This window comes from Ctenocephalides felis, unplaced genomic scaffold, assembly GCF_003426905.1.
Source record: "Ctenocephalides felis isolate EL2017-DRISC unplaced genomic scaffold, ASM342690v1 CF-g0.4_SCAFFOLD_03570, whole genome shotgun sequence".
In the NCBI taxonomy this organism is placed as follows: domain Eukaryota; kingdom Metazoa; phylum Arthropoda; class Insecta; order Siphonaptera; family Pulicidae; genus Ctenocephalides; species Ctenocephalides felis.
Window position 1 is genome coordinate 15,542,962 of NW_020539724.1, and position 9,154 is coordinate 15,552,115.

The window sequence follows — 9,154 nt, forward strand, 5'->3', positions numbered from 1 at the left end:
GAGTTACATTATAACCCAACCAGGGGTAGCAACCATCCCGTGCAAAAGCTCAATGCCATGAAGATTGTCACTTTCATGCCCAATATAACAAAACAAAAATACGTCTGAATAAGATCTAATTTTTAATTATAATTTGAAGAGTGCTCCTGCCTAATATTTAGTTTGTCGTTCCTAAGTCACCAAAATTACATAATTTACAATGATATGATGTCTAAAATATCTCGAGTGTTTAATTTTCAAATTAAATTCCAATTATATCACGTATTTGCTTATTTTCACGAGTGTTTATTATTACAATACCAACAAGATAATACATATAATTTGCAGATGCATTCCAACCAAACATATTTTATAATAATATCCACACCTAAATAATAATCAAAATTCGATTATATCTTACAGCAAATTGAAAAGTGATAAAGAAAATATGTTTTCCGTCGATTAGATACCATTCAATTTCATTTTATCGTAGTAATTAAAATACTGCAATATTAAAATTAAGTGCGGTTTGACCCATAACCCTTTCTAGAAAACAATACTTTGACGATTCTTGTTGATGCATTTGGTATTCATGAATTTATTTAAATAAAGACCTGATATATACCTGACGGAAACTATAAACATACTTCACAATTATGAATATTCATTGAGGATTTTCGATTATTTGGTTTATTCCACTCAGTAGTCTAAAGGTTATAGTTGTTCGAGGAAAATGGAGAGTTTTGGATACTAAAAATCTCTCAAACCACCAAAAATTAGGCACTCAAGAAGAGTCAGATGTATGAAAACAAGTTGACTAAACATCCTAAAAGTCTAGCAAGAAAGTTGCTAGATGAAATTCAGAAAAGAAGAGTTAAATTTAAAAAAAAAGAGTGCGCGCAAGGTTCACACGTGATTGCAGTAAAACAACTTATTTGCTACTGTACAAGATGGCATTTAAGTAAAAATAAATACATCATTCAACAATTTTGAATAATGTTTATTAGTAATATGGCAACACTCGTGATGCACATATTTATTAGTGTCAACCATTATACACATTTATATATTAATAAATTATATATTATATATTTATGATTGCATTAAAAATATGTATAATATTTAAAAACAATAATGTAAGTAAAGCCATACTTCAAATATGACATGATCGGTTTGTCATTGTAATTAGCAATTAGAACTTGACCCTTCATTAGAGAAAAAAGTAATTGCTGATTAATGAATTCTATAATATTCGTTCACACAGTGGATTATGTTAATTAACGCCTAAACAAATATTATTTTCGCAACTTCACTCATCATGTAATTGTGTTTGAAGAAATTCATGTAATTAAAATTACCATACATTCATTGAATGCTTGTATTTTTACTTTTTCGCTGGCGATATAATCTCATTATATTAAAGCACAAAAATTAGATTGTTTGTTTTAAGCTTATTTAATAAAGACATTCTTAAAATGTTAATAAATTAGCATTAAACTTGAAAGTATTAGTAAATTATTAGTAAGAAGACTTGAAAAATATTGGAGATGCTAAATGAAACCTTTTCATTATGCAATTTAATTTATGAACTAAACAAAAATTTTGTTCAATGTTTTATCACAAAATAAAACATTAACTGTATTACTATATATAAGTATCTTTCACATATTATCTTTGTATACATGTCAATATTTGAAATTAATACCAAATTTTTAACGTAATTTCGCATATTAATTTGATAACAACACGATAATTTTTTTAATACCGATAAAACACTTGAAACCTTGAATCGTGTCTATCTGAAGATAATCTGCTTCCAAATCACATAAAAATAAAATCATTTTAAAACGTAATATCTACTACAAAAAGCTGGGATTAGATTTGTAAAAAGTTAATTAATCATTAGCTACTTGAAACACAAAAATATTGTAAGATTCTCTCATTTATAAAAATGCCTTTGTAAATTAATAAAAACTTCCTTAATCAAAAATATTGCAGATTTTTTTTTAAATACAAATATTTAAAAAATCGTGGGCTTTTATAGATAATAACAATATAAATAGTAATGAAACGAATGTTACTTTTTTAAAGTACAGAACAAAACAAAATTTTACATATGCTGGACTACAATCAGAAATTTGCATAATCAAATTCTTTCAACAACATTTTTTTTATTTGAAGTATTTAAATAACTTAAATTTATGGTTGGTTAAGACAATTTTATTTTCATTGCTCACCATTACAAAATGCTATATGAAAACTATGTAGTCATAAATATGAGAAAGAATGTCACAACATATATAAAATGTTTCAAGTTCTTTAGCATACCAAAAATGATCCGGATGTTTTGAAAATGACTTATGGTAAAAATTTTACAGTTCTTTTGGCTTCAGCTAAAAATATTCTAAAATATAGAAGAGATTTTCACCCAAAATAATTGTTTACTAAAATAAATTTAGTTTAGCTAATGTATTATAATAACCCAAATAGTATTTAACCGTTGAGAAAAAATGTTCAGTAAATTGCTCTTTAAATAAAGAAATTTTTCAATACCAAAACCAAATTTAGGCATAATTTAGTACAATAATAAAGAAACTGGGTTTTTCTTTTAAAATTCAATGTTATTTATCAAATTAATTACTCAATGTCTTTCTATATAGACAAACGAATTTTTTGAAAATAAAGAAAAAGTAAGAATTGATATTTATATAACTAAAATTTTATTATTTGCTAATATCAATATCAAAACTCTCAGCAATCCAAAAAAATAGTATCTTATTTATTCATAAAATATTTCATCATAAATAAGTTCAAAAATTATCAAATTTACAACAAAAATTTAGCGCTAGTAAAATGTTTTATATTTATATCAACCATTGGCAAAATTATTAATCATATAATTAGGCAAAATTATTAATCATATTTTCATTAGAGTGTTAGAGAGAGAGAATGTGTTTGTGTGTGCGCGTTTGTGTATGTGTTCGGATGCATATTTTCATCGACGATTTCGAGAACAATGTTCAACCGATTTGAATGATTCAAAAAACATTCGATTCCTATTGATAAGGAGACGTGCTGATTAGTTTTTGGACAAGGCAGTTCCAGCCGTTTCAAAGATACAAGGCAAAAGAGCCAAAAATTGTAATTCAGTTTATAAAAAATTTCTCAAAAATGAAATAAAATTGAAAGTTTTCTCTAAAATTCAATTTTTGGTACGGGAAGTTCCAGTAATTTGTCTTAAAGCACGATGTCATACACCATTAGTCCATTTGAACTAATAATTATTTTATTATAAATTGAAGAGAATACAATATTCAGAAAAACACAAAGATAGTTCATAGAATAAAACGAGTCCTTTACAATTTTCTTCATCAATACAATATTTCATCATGAACAAATAATTAAAAATTACGTTTACCATTAGCCATTTGTTAATCAAGTAGTTTATAAACAAATAAATCACCTATAACATAATCATAATAATAATATAATCGTCTTAATGGAAAACAATAGCAAAGTTATTAGTCATGATTTATATTTTTGAATTTTGCTTCCAGTTTATATACAATTAAGTTTATGATTTTGTTAGAAAATTCTATTTGATAAATTTATGTTTTATCGACGTTATTAGTCATTCCGCATCGTTTAACACCAACATTATAAAGAGGGTTTATGAGCCAAAAATTGACATTCCTCAAAATCTTCCCAAAATGTGGAATTTTTATTGATTAAATAATAAAATCTACTATTTACACATATCGGGAAATTTTTGAAACTTGCTTAAGGTAAAATACTAGGCACTTCGTTTAGCTATATAGCTTTTGAAAACTAATAAAACTTGAACTAAAGAAAAATATTAAAACAAGGAAGTAAAAAAATATTTAAAATGTCACTTTTGAATTCCCTAGAATCTTTGTGAAATGTGTATACATACGTTCTATAGTTTCTATATTAAAAACAAAACATTTCTGTTGAAAAATTGCTTCTAAGTTTCAAAAAAAATCAATTTGACACAAACAGACATTTTTGGTAAAAGTAAACAATTTATTTTAATATATGCGAATCCATTTGAAGGTACCACGACTAAAAGAAACAAAATGTGCATTAGCGCCTTGTGACAATATGGTATTTATTTAGATTTTAAGCAAACAAATATATATATATATATATATATATATATATATATATCTGATCTTTGTAAGAAAACAAATAAAAGTGAAAAAACTGACAAAATCATGCATACCTCTCTTATATAGTTTTTTTTCTTACTAAAAAACGTGGCTCTGTAATTTATGGTAATTTTGTGCCGCGTAGAATAACAATGACGTGTTGGAACTTCTTAAACAACTTGTCAAAAAACTGAATATTTAATATTAAATATTTTTGTTTATTTAATTAAAAGCCAACGATGAACAGGAACAATTAACATATTGATTAAAATGCATATGTTACAACTTAATCCATTAAACAAGGTACCCCAATGAAAGTGTGTTTGTTTAAGAATTATAAACTATTATTTACTACAATTATTAAAGAGACTGTTTTTCAAATTGAGAAAGATAGGAATTTAGGTGTTTGAAAATTTTACAACGATATCATCTGTTCCAATTATCGTCAATGTTTGCATTTCTTATCTATATAAACATCAATCAAATAGTTAACTCTTCATAAAATTACATACATAAACTTTATCTGTTAAATCAACTTCTTGATAACAACTTAAAGCAAATAAGAAAATTGAACTAATATATGAAAGAAAATCAATCATTCATGGATTGTTATTAAGTTATTATCGTTGGTATATATTTGTCATTTTTTATAGAAACTTATTTTTACACTTACAATTGGTCATTTATGTATATATTTAGAAGTAATACTGGTAGAAGTAATACTGGTACTTCTATTAATGTTTATTTATGTACTACATTTTGTTCGTTATATTATATTTATTAAATGTCTACCAAAGACAGTATTAAATTATTTGGTGAAATAATTTAAAACACTTTACTGACAAATACTTATATTTAAAAAATCAAACCAGAATATGATCTTTATGATTGTTCACAGAAATAAGTATTTAGAACTAACTTTCTTCTGATATTAATTGAGAAATCTCTAGGTCGAAGTGTTTCTGATAACTCATAATTTTAAAAAACCTAAACAAGTATCAATATTCAAAAAAATCTTATTACCAGAAATATATCTGTTTTTTATTTACACTAAAATTACGATGTGTTAATTATTATACGAAGATCCTATAATTTTTATTTTATTATTTTATTTGTTTATTTAACATGTGGCTATTAGAAGTCAACACAATGGTTGTTCTTTTCAAGTGCTATTTTTCAACATTCTTAGCAAGTAATTTTGATGTCTATATGTTTTGCAGCAAAGCTCAGAAAGACCATTTTCACTAGATATTACATATTTTGATCTATATTTTTAAAAAGAAATGAATTTGGACTCGATTTGAGGTTTCAAAGTTGAGGCACCTTACCACTTGGGCTAAGTACTGCCCAGAATTAGGTATATAATTTTGACAAAAATCTTTCAGGTATATTATATTTCAACAAGGGAAACTCGGAAACGCTTTATATCACCAATAAAATTTTGCAACAAAAAAGATGCATTAAATTCGTATTAAGCAGGTAAAATATTCTAGGTAAAAACTTCTAAGTTCGAAAATTCAGGACTTTTTTTATTTATTTTCACCGGACAACTAGTGAATCAATAAAATATAATTTTATGTTATAACTGCAAAATTCTGTCAGTCACCTGTCTTATTGACTTGCACAATAGCAAAATATATAAGGTGTACAGATAATCTTTTGTTAATATTGACTTAAGCGATAAATATGCTACCAAGAAATTTAATTGAATTTTAAAATAATCACAAGCCAATAAATCTGCTGGGAATCATTTAGTTTTCTTTAAAAAATTCTTAAAATTTCTCGAGTTCCTGACGTACTTTATATTTGCTGATGTTCCACATGAAATAGGTGCAAATATTTAAAAAGAAAAGATATTTATATTTCTTGCTAAAGTGTGTTAATGTTTTATGATAAATAAATCGTTTTTTAACTTCCCGTAGGGCAAGTTATAGTAATCGCAAAAAAATCGAAAATGAAAATTTTTATATATCTTTACGTTTCAAAGGTTTCTGAATATTTTGGCATACCTTAGAAAAAATGGGTGTATGTGTGTGCGGATACAAATTTTCATCAACAATTTCGGCAAAACGTATCAACCGATTTGAGTAATTCAAAAAACATTCGAGCCGTATTGAGGGCGAGACGTGCTGTTTAGTTTTTGGCGAAGGCAGGTCAAGTCGTTTCGAAGATACGGGGCAAAACGTGCCAAAAATAGTAATCCAGTTTTCAGCAATTTGCCTTGACAATTGTTTCGAAAGGTCAAAACCATGGAACAAACGTTAACTTGATGTTTTACGAAAAATAAATTGTTTACAATCATATCTTATATATAAAATACTTTTGCGCAGATGTATGATTTGATACTTCTCCTAAACGGTTATTCGGATTTTAATAATTCTTTTTAGAGTTTATCAAAGAAAATTTTTAAGAATCCCTTTTTAAGATTTTAAGTAATATTGTAGAAATAAATGGCAAAAATTACAATTAACCTCTTATCATTGTTTGACATTGAAAACATTTGAACTGTCATCTGCTAGAAATGTCAATCCACTTGAAATTTGAATTTAGCTGAAATTATGAGCCCAGAAAATATTAGAATATAATATACAAGTAAAATGCAATGACTACATTATTATTGCCGAAAAGCAGCTGAGATGTGCCAGAAATTAAAATAATATAAGATACAGTCAACAGTATATGTTTGGCAAATAAAATGATATAATTTAGATTAATAAATAACGCAATAAGTTCAAAATTGCATATACATTATTGTTTTAAACTTGTGTATGTCGCTTTTGGTTTACTTTACTAAATTATTTAATAATACAAAAAAATATTTCTACTTATTAAAAAATTATTTAGAATTTTGTTTCATGTGTCAAAAATTCATTTGTTTGGCATTGGATATGGAATATTTAGCAAGTTGATCTTGGATTGAAGAGTGCTCATATGAACTAGAATTTACACATTAATTCACCTAAGATTTGTATATAAACAATAATATTTATTAAATTAGTAGTAAGTAAGCCAAAAAGCAACTAATATATCGAACGAGATCATGAAAATTATAGGCTAAATTATTGAAGCAATTATGTTACGCTGTAAATTTTTTTTCTGAATTTCTTATACTGCTTAAGCCAAGACCATAAATGAATCACAAAGGCAGGACATCAAATAGAATATCAAAAAGTATATGATAGGATATTAAAAAATTTAGAACTTTTGAATTGTCGGGTCATCTAGTATATACATATAATTTTACGTTTTCTAAGACTAACGAGGCAATTATTTGTGCCAACTACAACGACAGAATAGGACATATAGTGCGGCATACAGAACTTGTCAAAGAAACACGGGTTAAACTTTTGAACAGAAAGCACAGTTTAGGTGGGCAATCTTTTTGTTTCGACAAGACGAAAGGATGTACAAATCGGTAAACTAATATTTTTCCTATTAAAATTTCCTAAAATCAACTAATTTTCAATAAATTACCTTATTCGTGTTGACATCCACGATGACATAGGACATATAGATGATCTCCTGCTCATCGGAGCCAAGAGCCGGCCCTCTTTGGCCCGCCGTGCACACATACAGACAAGTCACATGACTCGGATACAACATGGCGGTGCCCGCGCTCCGCTCAAACGACGTTACTTACTACAACTTCTTCGGAAACCACTCACCACTTTACAAAAAAATAAAAGATTTCGAAAATATTATTTAGTAGGTACACTTATAAAGATCTCATTGTGGTAATTGACAGAGGTTGTAATATTGATTAGGCAGAATGTTTGAAATTCTTTGTCAATAAATAAATAATTGTTGGTTAATCCGGGTCTGCACGGTGTGGCACCTGTTCAAATAAGCGTGATAATTAAATAACAATTGATTTGAATGTTTTGTTTATAAAAGCTTCTCACATTACGATTGTTTATACATCAAAAGTCACTGCTAATTTATTTACACTAAGCACAGAATTTTAATATCAACTTTTATTATGGGTGTAAAGGTATTCCGCACTTCTTTGGATCTGATTATATCTTTTACCTCTGATTAATTAAATAAATAAACTTTTCTCTAATTACTAATAAATATCGTTTGTTTTAAGTATTTTGTTGTACTTCTAGTTTAATTTAATTTTTTTTTTATTCGACGGCAGTTTTGCCGATGATGTGTGCCGCACAATAGACACAGAAGGTACTACTTGTGACGTGAACCGTACAGTATCTGCCAGGTAGGGATAGAGGTATTCAAACGCTCTCCCCACCTTTATTACGAGCGACTCTTGTCTGTCTAAAATACAGTCTCGGAAGAAATGTTTCGTTTCTAATATTTACAAAGAAAATACGACGTAAAAATTGTAATAAAATTTATACATGATAAGTGATATTTGTATTTAATAAATCAATCACTAATCACTCACCAATTAGATAATACCTAAAAAATTAGCCTCCTCAAAGAGTACAAATCTTCTAAATCCATTGACTAGTTGTTTATGAATACATTTTTACTAGGGTTCTCAACATTTAAGGCCTTTAATAAAACTAGGTGTAATTTACAAATATATAAGACTTAATGTAAACTAGTGGGGTGTATGGCATCGTACCTTAAGGGAAATTGCTGGAACTTCCCGTACCGTAACAAAATGTTCGAGAAATATTATATGTTTTCAAACCTTTATTACGAGCGACTCTTGTCTGTCTAAAATACAGTCTCGGAAGAAATGTTTCGTTTCTAATATTTACAAAGAAAATACGTCGTAAAAATTGTAATAAAATTTATACATGATAAATAATATCTGCATTTATACATCAATCACTCACCAATTGGATAATGCCTAAAAAATTAGTCTCCTCAATGAGTACAAATATTTCCAATTCCATTGACAAGTTGTTTATGAATACATTTTTATTAAGGTTCTCAACATTTTAGACCTCTAATAAAACTAGGTGTAATTTACAAATATATAGACTTAATGTAAACTAATGGGGTGTATGGCAACGTACCTTAACGCAAATTGCTGG

The 9,154-nt window shown here is 27.1% G+C and overlaps 1 protein-coding gene across 2 annotated transcripts in view; it reads right to left on the reverse strand.

Moving 5' to 3' along the window:
- The window catches only part of LOC113383809 (RNA-binding protein fusilli-like), a 150,044-nt gene extending 141,734 nt beyond the window's left edge, over positions 1-8,310 (reverse strand). The window contains exons 1-2 of one of the 2 annotated variants that reach the window (XM_026622059.1): positions 8,051-8,310; positions 7,623-7,983 (exon numbers count right to left, since the gene is read on the reverse strand). In XM_026622059.1, coding sequence (XP_026477844.1) covers positions 7,623-7,751 — 129 coding nt within the window. In that variant the 5' untranslated portion in view covers positions 7,752-7,983; positions 8,051-8,310. Of the gene's footprint in view, positions 1-7,622 lie in introns of both variants that reach the window. The other variant, XM_026622058.1, reaches the window with a different exon arrangement.
- Between the last annotated feature and the right edge of the window lie 844 nt (positions 8,311-9,154).